Consider the following 16,679-nt stretch of genomic DNA (forward strand, 5'->3'; position numbering starts at 1 on the left):
TTGCTGTTTGGTGCAAAGCACAACTCGAGGGAGGGAGAATGTGGCCAGGTTTTGGAGAATGGACTCTCACTTTACCAATTTCAGTTTTTGGGCAAGTTGTTTTCCTGCATTTTTCTGAAGAAATTACAGAGTCCCATAATGAGAAGTTATGTTAAATGCTGTAAAATACAGGTTCCTTCTTCATGTCTGTCAGAGCTCCTTTCAATTCTTCTACACATTGTTATGCAGAGTTGAGGTTTTGCTGGTCTCTGCGTTACGGAGGGTTGTCTCAGCAGAGGGCTCCTTTCAGAAGAATGCAGCATCTTCATCCTCCACATGAATCGAGGATCGCTGCTGTAGTCTAAAGTGCTTTGAATCAGAGAACGACCACAGATGCCATCGTCACCTTTACCAAACCAGCTTAAAGCTTTCAAAGCAGCTTACCCTAATTCTTCTCGTTTCCTTTGGAGTCCAGCGTAGTGTACAGACAAAAACATGCAAGGTTGGGTAGCACAAGGTTAGCAGTGATACAAAACTATGTACAGGATGGTGTTATGAATTTCAAATGTGCAAGTCACACACAGTCACACACTATCTCACTGCAAATGTTTCCCCCTGTAGAATACAAGGACATTTGGAGTGAGATAGCAGTTTTAAATTGGAAATTGCATGGTATTTATTTTTAGTCCTTCTGCTTTGATTGCCTGCCTGGTCAGTGGACCACAGTATGGTGGTTAAAGGGAGAGGCCAGACCTCAGTGTGTGAGCAGAGGACCTGTGGTTACTTCTCTGGACTTGGCCATCACAGGCCACTGTGGGTTCAATCCTAGGGAAGGCAAACGCTAAGGAAGCTTCTGCAAATGATGATCTGATAGCATTGTTCCTGGATTAAGGGCCATTTCTCTGCATTAACCTGGCCTGGTTATATCAGTAATCAGTAATCCATGCTGATTGTATGATGAAAACCTAAACCCACACTTGATTACTGATGTATGTGTGGATCCATTGTGGAATAGATGGATGAGAATCGATTAATGGCAGACATATATTGGTTCACTTTGACTTCTCAGCTTTGGTCTCTGAGTCAAAACCCTGTGTGGTGAAATGCATTTCTTGGCTCCACCGTTGGCTAATTACTGGTTACAGCTGCAAATTCAGCCCAGTGTTTTGTCTATTTCAGGTTGTGATGCAGAGCATAAAGACTTTAAGATAGATTAACAGCATTTAAAGTATATTTTAAAGAACCTAAAACTCTTCAGAGGGTAAGAAGCACCAAAATATTGAACTGAACCGTAATAATAAATCTGATTTTACTTCGTAAATGCCTGCGTCTCACAACATTTGGACCCAGTTCATGAAACCTTTTATACTAAACATCGTCTGTCAGTGTTTGAAGAGGTTTATTTTGGACTGGCGGACGCATTTATTTGAAATGAACCAAACAGGATAGTTAGAATAAGCAGTGATGGCACTGAAAACACCAGAAAGCGAGAAGCTAAAAAATGGTGACGAGAACATTTAAAATACATTTTGTCAAAGCTGAAAATCTTATTACAAGCAAGTTCAATACATTATTACTGATTTATCGCTAAAGGAATGAAAACAGGCCAACAGGTCAAAAACACTAAACAAATTATTTCCATGAGGATAGCCACACTAAGTGTTTAATACATAGGCGTTCAAGGATCTAGACGTTTCCTATGGTTTGGTTCAGTGTCTCCCAGGTTAGGTAGTGCTCAGCCACTGGTTAGCATGTAAGATTTAGTGTGTCCTCTCCTTCATGCTACATTTAATATTACATATGATTTCCAGAGGCATGCCAGTCCATAGGCGTAAAAATAGTGGACCTAACTTGGGCCTGAAGTCTGGTTTTCCCATCAGCCCAAAATCTGTCCTGTAATCTGGCGAATCACTTGGTTCCCTCCCCTGTCGGTGTACAGTACAGCTCTGTTTGTTTGGTTTCTGCTGTGTTTACCTGTCCCCTTTCCCCCTATCTATGTCTGTCTCCCTGTAAGAACATCAACAACTGCCTTGTCACTGTCTTAGAAACAATAGGATTTCCTGTGCGATTAAGGTTTTCTGCGTATGTTTACTGGATCAGCTTCAGCTTTGGTGTCCTCTGAGAATGAAGTCGTTCAGCCCTATAAGCCCCACTGTTCTACTGTATGTATGTATATATACAAGTATGAAATTCCCCTTAATCACCTGGTTTACCATGCACGGAGAGCAAACAGGGCGGCTCGGAGTCAGAAAGAGTCGGAGAGAGTTCCCCCAACCAGCCACATGGTTTGTTTCTCAAATATGACACAGTCCTTGAGTGCTGTAGTGCAGTAATACAAACAGAGCGGTTGAACAGATCAAAGCCATCAGACCCATAATGTCTTTCCCAGCCCTTTTCCCTTCACGTTCAATTATGCTGCTGTCATACTTGGGAAAAAACATTCAATGCATCAAACCTGGCAACAACTGGGCTAAATAAAAATATAATGTTTACCTATGTGTATATGTGTATATGTGTAAATCCTCCACTCTGTGTGTTATAGTTGTTGCTTCCCTGCAAAGCCCCCCAGAGTGGGCTGACAAGGGAAGACAAATTTATTGAGTTTAGTTTATTTGTGGGCAGTAACAGCATGCTGCTCTCTCCCCTTGTCATATGTTTGCCCCCCCCCCCCCGTAATGGTATTTATTTTCCTGTCCTCTGCTTCGCTGTTGGAGCCGCTGTCCTGCAGAGCTGACAGACTCTGAGTATAAATAGGTTAATATCTCCAATTTAGAGGTCGACCCGACGAGTGAGCAGATGCTGTCGTTCGTCATCTCCTTGACCACGGTCGGCTGATGACAGCCGTTCAAGACCAGACAAATCATACCTGCTCTGCAAACTCATCCTGTGTGATGATAGTTTATCAGACAGTGGGAGCAGAGAGATAAGAGGCACCAGACTGCCAAGCTGCTCCAAATCTGCATGACTTCTCTTTTGCTCAGCCTGTCACTGTGCAGCACTGACTGGAGCTGATGGAAGAACCTGCTCTGGCAGACCAGACATCAACCTAATGTAAACTGCTCCGTATACGTCCGTAGAGTCAAATGCTGTTTTTCTTTGTGCATGAAAAAGTATGTGTTATGAAAGGGGTCACTGTGTATTGTGTCTTTAAGTCATTCTTATGTTTAACATTAGTGCCAGTCGCTTCCAAGTGTCAAAGGGATCAGAGTTTAGTATTATTATCATTAATAAAGGTTAAGCATTACTTTTACATGCTAAGCATCATTGATCTTAAGACTAATCAAAGTTTAACTGTGTCTTTTCTGTTCAGCCTGACGACTGTGCCCTTCAGCTGTCCCATAATGGAAGCTACCTGGACTTGGAGTCCACTCTGGCAGAGCAGAGAGACGAGCTGGAGGGATTTCAGGAGGAAGGAGGGTAAGACAATAATCATCTGCATCTCTGGCTCTCTCTTTCCCTTCACTATCACCAAACTTCAGAAGAAAACAACTACATGTACACAGGAAAAAAACCTTTTAAACTGCAGCACTAAAGTTAAAATTGAAATATATTTAGATGCCAATATAAAAAGTCGGTCTCTGGCTGATTCCTTGCACTTCGTCAGGTGCAGGTCTGAATGGTGCCACAACTGAATATTTCTTCACCTTGACAGTCAGAGTCCGTCAGTACGATGTGGTTACTGGTGTTTGAGAGGAAAAAGACAAGATAAGAGTAAAAGATAAAGTATTTACATTTTGGGATATGCAGTAATATCACGTTTACTGTATCTTTGCCTAATTTGGTTCTATTCCAGCAATGGGAATCATAATGATACACATTACCAGGATGAATTAGTGAAATAATCCTTTTTCCAGGGCCCAGCTGATTATGTGTCTGTTGAAAAGCTGAGGGGACAGGCTTTACTCTGCGTGAGGGACGTTTTAGAGGACAGACACAGTTTCAGGTCTATGGACCTCTGTCATTTCCACTCAACCAGCATCTCTTATATTGTGTGTGTGCAAGTCTGCAGATTTGAAATGATTATATCTGCTGTATGTTAATGCACATGATGGTGATGTGGTTGCAAGGAATGCACCACATCCAGCCCTTATGAGGTGTACACCCGCCGCCAACACATCGCCCAGTTTCTGATTTAGTCGTATTGTTTAGTTAAATTAGACTTTGTCTTGACTTAACTCATGACTGGATGAAGAAAAGAGAGGTTTAAAATTCTATTAGTCTCATTTCAGCTTCATGAGCCTCCTTTGACCAGTGACTTTATTGACTCCATATGTTTTTTTTTCATGTACTGTGGAGCGTGTTGATATAACATTCATGTGCTGCCCACTTCACAAACCAAAGGCTGGCATGAGAGTCCCTGGTTGGCTTGACCACAAACATGTATGGATTTATTTGTCTAACTTGGAATTCATAAGCTGTGCTCTTGCTCGGTGCTTCTATTGGACGCCCCGAGTGCCGTCGTTCCCCGTTTCCATCTGAAATGGTTAGGAGCTTATGGGAGGCTATTGAGAGCTGTGAGGTTAACGTGAAGAGCGAGGCTGCCGGTGCCTGTGTCGTGCCAGCTGGCGCGGGCTGGTATGGATGTGTGTCATTAAACCCACAGTGCTGTCTGAGAACGCTGGGGGTGAGCGTGGTTAGCCAGCTATTTTGTGAAAGTAGGCCAGTTCTGCTTAGTGCTGGTTGTTGATTGGTTTGGTGAGCTAATGAAAGGCATCATGAGACATTTCACCTTTACTTGTTCCATTGTGCTTTTATTTTCTTTCTCCTCTATCGACCTCCAGGCGTTTAACCTGGAAAAACTTTTCCCCACTTTCTCTCTGAATTTTACAAGTTTTTGTCAACGTGCATTAACTCCAGTTAACAAGCTTCTAAATGGTTCTCTCATTGTTTTTGCTTTAAGCCTGACCATGTACCACTGGAAGGAGAACATATACATATCCTGCCTGGGTTCCCAACCTCTCCAGGACATTTTGCCTTGAATCTTTCTGTAATTGATATTAATGAGAGGTTACATTCCTGAGGCACCTGTGTCATTCCTAGTGTCTTTACAATCAGATTAAAGTGTGATCCTCTGACAGAACGCTGCAGAGCCAGGAGATATCCATGTCATGGGAGCTTGGGGTCCGTAATGACTTCCACGCCGCGTTATGAAGCTCAGCTATAGGAGACTGTGACTCATAGATTCCCTGTCCCATCCTTCATACAGTCTCATTTCAAGTTCTAAACTGACCATACAGCTCAGACATGTGCTCAGACATGTGCTCAGGCATATCTGCACAGCATTAGGCAGTCGCTGTGCCGTTCAGCCTCCTACCTATGATGGATTGATTGACCCCCATGCACACAATTTCCTGCATGTGTAGCCCTGAGCCAACGTGGAGTATGGGGGACGTAGTTAGGATCAGATAGCCTGACATGTGCTTACAGACATTTGTAGCCTTTGAATATTTGTGTGGATTAGATGTATTGAAGAGCTGGAGCCTGTTTTGGGTTTTCAAGGGACCTCGGCCCTGGTGTAGTAGGAAAAATGCTGTATTGAATTCATATGTGGAGCTATGTGTTGGGCGTGATGTTGTTTTTGCTCAAATACGTGACATTGACTGGCAGATGATTAGTAAACTAAGCCTTCAAGGGCATATTCCCTGGCTTGTCTTTAGAAGATAACATGAAGCGCTGTTATTGACTGCATAATTGATTCAGCATGTGAATGTGTAGCTGACACACAGCACAGAAGAAGACACTTTAGCGTTTCGCTGCCTTGGTACGTGTAACACACATTAAAACGCCTTTTATTGGTTTTACTGAGTGTCCTTGACGTGTTCAACAACAAGTTACAAGTCAAGCATATTAAAATCCAGCTCTTACTGCTCTGTAAGCCTCGACCATTCAGAGTTTCTCATCACATCCTTCCGTCTCTCTTAGGACAGCTCCGCTTTCGTTATTTTCATTTTTTCTGACCCACTTGGACGCGGCATCTCAGACCCTCACAGCACACAAGAGTTTCATTTGAGGAAAAAGTGCATTTGAAAAGAACCAGAAAAATTGTCAAACACACCACAGCTTAAACTTCAAGGAGGGAAATCTGACACCACTTGTCCCCTCAGTGTTTGCAGAGCAGGTTAAGGGTATTATTAACAGAACAGAACAGCTTGGTGATTGTTCAGTGTGTGTGTGTGTGTGTGTGTGTGTACATGTGTACATGGTAAATGGTTAGTGAAGCAGCCCCTCAGAGGGAAATGAACCTGGTTGGCAGTCTGAGCCTCATTGTTTAGCCTCTTTTCCCCACCTGGATCACTTGGACACTGCGGCTCCGTCCACACACACAGCGATGCAGGAGTCTCTGGTGTTCACCAAGAAGTGCTGAGTCAGTAGATGAGCGGGGGGGGGCCTTCTATCCTGACATTAATTGCTCTTTGGCTGGCTTTACTGTATTCCAAGTGTGCATGTTCAGTTTCTGTGTATGTGTTTTGTGTTCTTTTATAAACAGGCCCAGTAATGCTCTGGTATACAGCATAGACCGGACCAGAATCCACTGGTCCAGTTGCTGCTTTGGGTCTTAGGACTAAGGCAGAGCTTGGTATCGGTGCTGTACAACAGCAGTGATGAACAGAGAATGAGAAAACGTTGGGTACACTGCTGGCAGGTACAGTGCAGTTGTTAAGTGTCCGCAGCTGTATTCCTGTATGTAACTTTTGAAATGCAAAGTGATGATGATGAATATCAGATTGTTGCTATTGAGAAAAGGTTCATTGTTCAGTCCGTCCTTTCATGTGCAGACTGAATAAATATGGCCAGATGTTTTCATTTAATCTTTTAAGAAGGAATCTGATTTTGCCCAGTTGCATTGGCTAATGTTCAGGACCTAAGAAATAACCGTTTAAGTAATGGTAAAGTTTATTAAAAATGGTCATCGATGACTCATTGATGATTTTATATGAATCCCAGTATTTAGTTGACATGTTTTTATATTTAGGGTTGTTTCTGTAACTTTGGACTCCTCCCTTTTATAGCAGTATAGTTCAAACATGGTTAATTGGTGAGGGTGGTCACGTTTGTGTAATTTGATAATGAGCATGTTGGCCTGCAGAGCCTCAGGTCTTGGTTAAGCACAGGGATACTGTTGCAGCGGGGCAGAGAGAAAGCAGACGCTCGTGACAAAGTGGCTCAGGTTACCCGTTTGCCTCAACAGCATCACAGAGGATTAAGTTCCTGTTCGCCATCTCATCTCGCCAGTGAAAGCCCATGTTGACAGATGTTGCACCTGTGTCGCCTCTGCTCGTGGCCGGATATTATACTTGATAAACAGCGAGCACATACAGATTTCCACCGTCATGTAATCCACGAGTATGTGCATGTCAGCGCAGCCTCCCCCCGACTGCAGAGGTGTCAGTGTGTCCCTGTTTATGTGGAGCGGTAATGCAGTTAGGTAGTCGTGCAGTTTTGTGCTGGTGGAGAAGGAGCAATGATCTGCCATCTGTGCTGACAGACTGTTTCTTTCTTTCAGACCCACGGCTGCCTGTTTGTTGCTAAGAGTGATAGGCTGTTGCTGGCAATGTTCCAGTCTGAACAATCAGACAACCACCGTGGAGGCAGCATGAAAGCCCATTTGTCAGAGAGACGAATTAGGAAGGGGGTGTTGCGTAACTCTACCTGCTGTGCTCTTGTCTACAGTTGTGTCTACTGGGTTTGTTTGTGTGCGTCTTCAGCTAGTTGGGATTTTAAAGGCACGATCTGTGATGCACATCTAAACAAGGACGTGGCTCACAGCACCAAAATTCAAAAACACAGGGTGAGAATGTGCTTCGTCAAACTCATTGGGGTGACACGACAACTAAATGTGAGCGATTACTCTTCACTGATAATGTCGTGGGTTTGATGCGTTTTGGGATGCAGGTTCATAATAAAGGCTGATTTCTGCCATAGAGATTCTGTTATTCTCCAAACACAATTAAAAACAGTTTGGCAACAGTTTGTTTCTTCGTTACTTTGAACACAAACAATGAAGTTTAGTTTGAGTCAGTCCCACATAATACACCCCCTCATGCAGTAAATGCATAATCCATGGCTGAGTTTAGTCATTGTTGATTTTTGTCTTTTCATGGGATTTGTTGACACTGGGAAAAATGTTGATGTTTGCCAGCCTCGTCTTTAAAAAGACAAATTCTACACCAGGATTCATATACAAATTAGAGAGTGGGCGTCTGAGGAGGGAGAGTATCTCTTGGATGACTACAAACTACACTGCTGCCACATTCACTTTCACAATTCAATAGAATTGAGGTGCATTGTTGTTGTCTTTGTTTTGGATTGTCATTCATACATTGTAAGCAGTTGACAGGCTGGTGATGGGGTCTTGGCACATCTCCATTAACACATTAACACGGAGGGGTGGAGTTGACCCCCAAGTCGCTCCCATCCCTCATTTTCACGAACGGAGACTTTTCCCCTGTTTTGTTTGCTGATTTGTTCCCTGCTGTGTCCAAACTGCAGACACCGAAGAGTTTGGACCAGACTGAATGTACAATTAGCTGAAGAAGAATTTAATCTGAAGATTGTTCTCTTCAGCACATTAACCATCCGGCTACATTTTCTTGTCTGCACTTGTCTGATGCTGGCGTATTGATGGCTGCCTTATCTAGAATTAGTGTATGCGTGTGTGTGTGTGCAGCGGTAGTGCAAACACACACACACACACACACACACACAATAATCACAATGCTCCTAATGTCCACATAACATTTGTGTTTTTGCTTTGTTCACAGGAGAGGCAAGAAACACAGCATTATTCTTCGAACACAGCTTTCAGTCAGAGTTCACGCCTGCATTGGTGAGTACAACAACTGTACCGTGAAGTAAATTGTGCATTTGTCACATCTCACTTTAGGAGGGTCGGTTTGTCTTCTTCAGCCTTTATTAGCAGTGAGGTAAGAGCTCTTTTACCCGTGGATGAGTTCGTTGAGCTTTCACAGTGGCAGCTTTGGAGAACAGTCTTAATTTGAGTGAGAATTAACAGCATTTCACTCAGCGACCCTCTGAAAACAGAGCGCAGAATGAAAACATTTTGTGTTTTTGGGGTCACTGTGTCCTGTCACTCTGGGGCCTCCTGGTGTCTTTGAGTAATGCGAGGGAACCGACACAGACAGTCGAGTGAAAACATATGCAAACACACACGCACAGGGCGGTCGAGCTGTCGCAGACACACTAATGATTATTAGAGTTTGGCTTTGAGGATGCTCACTGGTATAACTAATAAATAGGTGTTAATTATTCTATTCTGGTTTCATGTCTACATAATGTAAGAAGTGAACACAAGACCTTGTAAAGTGATTTGCCATGGACTGGTTGTCAGTAGGAGAACACGTTCTCACACAGAGACACATGGAACCTCCTCCACAGGCTTCAAGTATAAAAATAACCCCAGATCTGTAAAAGCAATCGGGCTATAAATTGTCAGATTTTGAATTTGGATGTTGTTCTCCTGTGCAGGAGAAGTGAATCAGGAGCCCAGACATTTCTCATTTGAATGAAGTCAGTGTCTTTGATAGCTGCGTCTGGTTATTTATTCTGCCTACTGATGCATGATGTGCTGTGGAAAGGTTTGGAAACTCCACTGGCTCTTTTATTGAGATTCTTCTGTTGTGACAGCTCATTGAACTATTGATGAGACACAAACTAGACCTCACGCTCAGTGAGGTCTAGTTTGCACATGTTGATTGCGAAGAGAATTTCTCTTTGATTCCTTTGACACCATAATTATCCAATTAATAGAGTAATATCTTTAAGCAGCTTTGTCAAACATGGCTAAATCTTTCTTTTGCAGCATCCAGCTTTCGCCTCATGCACGAGGTCACGCGCTGAACATGGTTGTACATGTGAACGTTGGGACAAACCTTGTCCATGCACCTCGCTGCATTGGCTTTACCTTATTTCTCCTCCTGCTGCTGCTTGGCTTGGCTTAGTGGAGCCTGGGGAGTGGCAGACAGACTTGCTGCTCCTCTCTAAGTGGATGATGACTGTCTTTCCCTCTAAGTTGACAGCCACCTGTTGCCCTTCTCTAGTCTGCCCTCGTGTAGCTGATTTATTCCCTCTAGCTGAATTGGTCAGTGTTACTGTAACTCGTCCAGACATTTGAGCCTAATTTTATCTGACTAGAGGGCTTACCTCGTAACCCCACGAGTGCAGAATTACTGGGTGATTTTCCTGCTCTGCACAGGAGATAATTTGTTAGTCTTCCAATGACAACTGGAATGGTTTTCCTCAGGCTGTGCACACGTTCTGTATTAAGGGATTCACTGGCTCAGAGAGTCCTCCCATTGCCATACTCTTTAGTCTTCCTAGAATGAGAGATGGGAGCGAAAAGAGCGGCACTCTGTTACAACACATTGCCTTTGGAAAATAGCCAGTACAAAATGGATAAATGCACCAGGGCGGCTTTAACACAGATTTCCTGTTTAAGTCAAACAGACTGTTTGGATATTTGTATTTAACGTTACCATGTGTTTTGTTTAGTCACAATTTCTAAAGCATCCTCAGGTAATATTGGTGCAAAATGAACACACCAGCATCATTCAGGTATTTAGCTTCTCTCTGGGGCATCACTGGTTACAATCGTATGTAGTCGGTGTCATTGCGTGTATTTCGGGTTTTAATTAAGCAGTACATAAAATTGTTTGGGTTGTGTGGTTTTTGGTTTTCTCCAGATTCACACGTCGCACGGCTAACTTGCACTTTGTCTGTGTATGTGTGTCCATGCGCCAGTGAGGCTTAATCCAGGCTTTCCTAATTATAATCATTAGCTCTCACATACATATGGCTCTGCATGAAACAGGCCAGTGGGGGAAGCAAAGTGTTCACCCAAAGAGCTAATGGTTTATTAAACTCTTTTTACCAGTCCGCCTCTGGCACAGTGACTTAGAAACACACAGTGAGGCAGCCCAGGCTTTCTGCATACTGCAAGTGCCTATCGGGCTGTGAAAGGTTTGTCTAGACGTATATTCTTGTCAAATATACATCTGTGTTGTGCAGCGGTGGGAAATAACGAAGTACAAATACACATACTTAAGTACTGAATGTGAGTACTTTTGCCGCCTCGGATGTTTTGCATGTGAATATTTTGAGCTCAGCCCTGGACAGTTTTGGGCCAAAGGTCCACACCAGAGGTGGCAAAAGTACACACATTCTGTACTTAAGTATAAGTACAGATACTTGTGTTAAAAAAAGACTCTGGTAAAAGTAGAAGTACTGACTCAGCTCCTTCACTCAAGTAAGAGAGTACACGGTCTGAAAGGTACTTAAGTTCGGTTTTTGTGCTGTCATTGAAGCACAGTACATCTTTTGATAACTCCACAAAACTAAAATAGTTCGACACAGAAACAGGAAATTCTTCTTCTTTGATCATCAACCTGCTCAGTGTTGGAACAGGGAACGAACCACATTCATCATTAATCAGTCTAGAACAGTTCTTTAAAGACGGACGTGGATGGGGGATGTCTGGCTTTTCCGAATCTGCTGCATCGTCGTCGGACTCGACAAGACTCCCTGGATCCCTTGGTTCTCTCTATCATAACACCTGTGCACACCTGTACATTTCCCTCTAGTTAGGTACGTCTTTACGTCGTGACGTCATCCGCGGAGACAGAAAGAGTAACGAGCCTGTTTTGATAATTAAGGAGCAGAAAGTACAGACATTTGTGTTTAAATGTAGGGAGGGGAAGGAAAATAAATAGTCCGGGGAAAACTACAGATACCTGGTCAATTTGTTCCTTCGGTCCGCACTGAAGTTAACGGGCCGCTTCTGGCGCGAGGCGGAACTTTTTTACAGCGTCGGAGGGAGGGGCGGTAATTTAGCGACGCACACGAAGGCCGAAGCGGTGACCACATGGCGGTGACCACATGGCGGTGATGGGGCGTGAGACCGTCCGGTGGGAGCAGCCGGTTTGGCCTCACTGGAGGTTTGAAGAAGAGAAATGAAGGTAAATGAGAAAAGCGGCACATTAAACTGTGTAGGAGGCGAAGCTGGTGGTCCAGAGTCCAAACTGTCACAGGCCGGAACACAAACCAAACCAGTTGGCCCAGTTATATATATATATATATACACACACACACACACACACACACACACACACACACACACACACACACACACACACTGCTCCCACCAGTGAAACCAGTCGGAGGGACAGACAGACAGTTGTTTCCTACACAAATTAATATTAATCCTGTTTGTGTCGACACGTGCTGAGCTGGACCGATTCAGTTTATCTGTAATATATTGATCACTAGTCCCAGACACCTGATACATGTTGTTTCTCATTGGCCTGAAAGGAGAAACTACTTTATCAGGAATTTAATTTTGACTGTCCACAGTGTGAAGTCCAGATTTGTGACAGGTCAGAAGTGGAATTACAGATATGTTTAATGAATCTTTAATAAACTATTGATCAGTCATAACTATATTTTACATTATTTGTGTTTTTCGATGCATTTGAATTATTTTTTCATTTTCTTTTGGTGTATCTAATATATTACTAGTCACAGTTCAATTGTGGACATGAAATTTGAGTTTTGACTAAAATTTCGTTCTTGCTTAAATAACAAATTGTTCTAGTCATCAATACATTGCAGGTATCAATCCAATTAATGGTAAAACAACATAGTGATGTAATTTCAGTTTTAGTTATTTCAAATACAGTTTATTTAATGTTAAAACAGCTCGTCATAGCTGCTCGTGTTCTTTTTCTAAGACTAGATAGTCGACATATGGAGATCATGGCTCAGCCCCCGATCATTTCAGCTGCTAAAAGTCCTCCTGCCTCTAATCCTTCCTCTCAAAATCGCTCTCAGCGTTTGGGCCCTGGGCTGTGTCCGTTTGGGAGTTTTCATCGTTAACGCCGACACTCAAGTTGTGGTCAACATTTACTGTTCTGTTCATCTTCTTTGATCGGGCCCGTCTCCTGACAGCGGCCCAAACATCAGCCTGTGGGCTGCAGCTGCTGCTCTGGGCGTCAACCTGCCCGACGTGCCACGTGATTGGTTTTCATTATCATCGATAATCAATCATTTTTGGAGTCGAGTGTTCTACTGAATATTTCAGCGATTACAATAATGCTATTGTGTAATACCGGACAGAAACAACACGTTACCTTGTGTCGGCTCCGCCGTGTGAGCCGGTCTGGTTCACACCTGGATGCTGTAGGAGTCGGCTTATTTGGTGCATTGCTTACTTGCAGTTTAATATTATTTATAATTATTAATTTAGTTCACTAATTCATGTTTCCAGCTGGATGCTTTCTGTTCAGATGTTGACAAAGTTCTACTTTACAGTACACGCATTGCACCGTGTTGTCACCTTTTTAGGTTTGAAATGATCCCAGACTTTGGACATTTAGCGCCAACTCTTGATAATGAGATGCGTTGTGCGACAGTGATTACGATCCGTGTGGAACAATGATCCCTAGGCGGAGCAGGTCCAATAACGCAAGGTCCGATAATTGAATTTGCCCAATAGCTGTTCTGTGCTGCTGTATAAGACGTTATAAAACCTTTATCACTGGAAAACCACTGCTGCTTTGGTCATTGTTTATATTCGTTTGACCCTCACAACAGCCTGGGGTTTCTAAATTAAACTCATCATTCTCTGCATTTCAGCAATTGACACAGCCTGTTGCTATTGTTAGGGTGTTATTATTGCCGGTGGACTGGATGTGGTGGCAAGGCCCTTATTAAAGCAGTTTTGTTCTTTCTAATTTTAGGTTGTCTGCAAGTACAGGAAGCCTTTTTTCATGTGCCGTTTTGTTGCTGAGGCCTCTGGAGTTGTTGTGATCGGACGCATGAAGAGCTTGAATTCAGAGAGTGGCGGAGACGGCAGTGTGGGTTACAGACCTGTACTCATTTGTTGGTGGTAGAAGAGTTTTTTTGTTGTTTATAGCGAGCACTAATTGTTCACAAATGTTAAAATCATTTGATGCTGAAATTTGTTGGCAGGCTCTTCCCGTTAAAAAGCAGGTTCATCTGTCAACGCGTTGATTCCCAGCTGAGGACTGACAGCTTTAATCGGAGGTGACACATTCTTAGTGGATTATCTGCTTTGACTTTTACAACCTCTCATAAGCCAGGCTCAAGGCATGATTCACTGCGACCGCTTTTGACTTGTGTTTCTCCTTCGTGCTGTAATTTTGTCAAATTAGTAGTTTTGATCTTTAGGTTGACAACTGAAAACTCTGTGGTTTTTCAAATGGTAGACGATGAGCAGTAAATTCTCTGCGATTATCCCTCTGCAACCCAAGTTGGAAGACAGGTTCCTGGCAGCTAACAACATATTTGCATGGTAATATTCACTGTTAAGTGTGGGCTTTTCAGTATGAATTTAATTAATGCATTATCTGTGTATGTGTGGGATGTCAGCACATTGACTTAGGATGATAAGATCACCTGCGGGTTATCGTGGTACTCCCAACCACTCTGTGTCTTTTCCACACGCTCTGCCAAGATCTCTGCTGAGCCATCTGCATTTTTGTGCACAAACATAAAAAAAAACAGTTCTAGTAGTTAACCTGCTTATTCAAAAGATCAACTGAAATGCTCTTATTTTGTAAGGAGCTAAGGAAGTCAAGGCTGTGGGTTATATCCAGTTCCCTGTGTCAGGTAAAATGAATCCAGGGAAAATATTAAAAATATATGAATTCATTTGTTTGGCATTCTTTTCTAGTTAATCATGCTTGTGTTGTAGTGCTGTCTATACTCAAGTATCTAGAGAGAGAAGATCCTCAGAATTGCTCCATACTTTGGAGTCACTTTAAAGCAATCAGATCAAATAGCTAGTCATTTTTCTGTGATCGCAGTGTGCCAAGCGAGCAGGGAATGATTAAAAACATGCATATCACATGGTGCCCGAGAGACATGGAGGAAGATCAGATGGCCCGGTCTCTCATGTCTTTGACTTCCCCTCAAAGTCGCCCTAAAATGGGGATCGTGGACTGAGTCACCCCAGGAGGCCAACCTAAACAGCACTGCTCCAAAGACAGGAGGGAGCAGAGTGGGTGTTGATCATCAGTTCACAGCTGATAGCAGAAGTGGATCAGTGGAGGGTTTGATGGTATCACTCCACTCACACTTTGGCTCACTCTTTTATTTTTTATTTCTACTTTCGTTTGGCTGGGAGCCTAACAGCCCCATGCAGAGAGATAACAACATAGCTTAGGGTAATGCTTCATTTCTCGGCAACAAATACAGACCAGTGTTTCCTCATTGTGTCCCTCACAGCTTAAACATAACTTTTTTCCATTTTTGATAGGATTACGGCTAATTGCTGGCTCTTTTACAGATTTGTGTCGGATACTGTACGAGGTATAAGAACACTCACATGCTCACAGTCGCGAACACGCTCTCTCTCGTGCAAAGGCATGCACATATTAAGAAGCCATCTGGTTCCAGTTGTAAGGCCCCTCAGTGCTGCTCCTTACCAATCCAAAAAGAAGAGAGCTGTCTAAGTTTTCATCCAAGAGGGGAGTGTTTTTCTCGTGGTGTGTTTACCAGACAGAGAGGGCAGGGAGAAGGGCGAGTGTGCAGCCTGACCAGGGGCCCAAACTCTGGTCTCGTGGTCAACTATAGATCCCTAGAACCTCTTTATTAGCTTTCCGGGCTTTAAATAGTGATGCTCCCTTTTATTCTGCCAAGGAAAAATCTCGTGTTACATAAGTAAATCGTTGGTGCAAAATCGGTTAAATCTGCATTTTAGCAGAACAGAAATTTGTGCATCGTGACAAATGAAGTGGTAAACCGAGCCGCCGCTGTGGGACAGTCTATTGTTGATGTGGACAGGTGTGCAACCTCCAAAGCCACAGACATTAAACAGCGGACCACGGGCAGGAAGGAACATTTGGAAGGAATGAAGTTTGTTTTTGCTGAAGCCAACATTTATTTGATGTCTGCAGAGCATTGTTTGTTGTATATTTACACAGGGTCTGTGATGGTTTGAACTGCCTCTGCTCAGCCAGCATCTGCCCTCTCTCTCTCTGTACCCGTAATGGACCGTGGGCGAGGAAAAGCAGAAAGACATCAATGAAGCTGTTCATCATTCATCGGAATGATTTAACTCAGTACAGGCAGATGTAAACGCAGTTAAATCAATAGCCTCGATTGTTTAATTGTAATTTTAGTAAATAGCGAAAAATGCTGTTCACATTTCCCTGAAGCCAAAGATCTTTTTTGTTTTATTATGATGATAAAACCCTCAAATGCTCAGTTACTATAACTCATGATGAAAGAAGAGCAGCGAGTCCTCACAGTTTAGAAACTAGAACTTAGGAATGTTTGGGCTTTTACATGGAGATTATTGATTAGATTTTATTTGGTTGGGTTTAATTACTTGAACTCTACGGTTTGGTAAACTGTTTTCAACAGTACCGTGAATCTTCACTGGGAGACCCCTGACGTGATCTGCCTTTTAGCAGAGTTTCAGACATTACTTAGTTCATCATGTTTGTCAGATGTGAGTTTTGAGCTTAAGGTTATGGTTATACTATATGGGCAGGGAGATTTTGAGTGCCACTATTGACTAGAAAAAGCACTGGCCTTTAATTCAGTACCCCACTGGCCTCCATCCAAATCCTAGTGTGCCATGGAATTCCTTCTCACATCCTCCCTCACATGTCATGCTGGCTGCTTTTCTTTCCTTCAGCTTTGATGTCAGTGTCTTTGTG

The 16,679-nt window shown here is 43.1% G+C and overlaps 1 protein-coding gene across 4 annotated transcripts in view; it reads left to right on the forward strand.

Annotated features, from left to right (window-relative positions):
• The window catches only part of fhod3b (formin homology 2 domain containing 3b), a 76,173-nt gene that overhangs the window by 2,462 nt on the left and 57,032 nt on the right, over positions 1–16,679 (forward strand). For all 4 annotated transcript variants that reach the window (XM_026293608.2, XM_026293609.1, XM_026293610.1 and 1 more), the window contains exons 2-3: positions 3,290–3,396; positions 8,742–8,806. In XM_026293608.2, coding sequence (XP_026149393.1) covers positions 3,290–3,396; positions 8,742–8,806 — 172 coding nt within the window. The remainder of the gene's footprint in view (positions 1–3,289; positions 3,397–8,741; positions 8,807–16,679) is intronic.

Source organism: Mastacembelus armatus, chromosome 16 (assembly GCF_900324485.2).
Source record: "Mastacembelus armatus chromosome 16, fMasArm1.2, whole genome shotgun sequence".
NCBI lineage: Eukaryota > Metazoa > Chordata > Actinopteri > Synbranchiformes > Mastacembelidae > Mastacembelus > Mastacembelus armatus.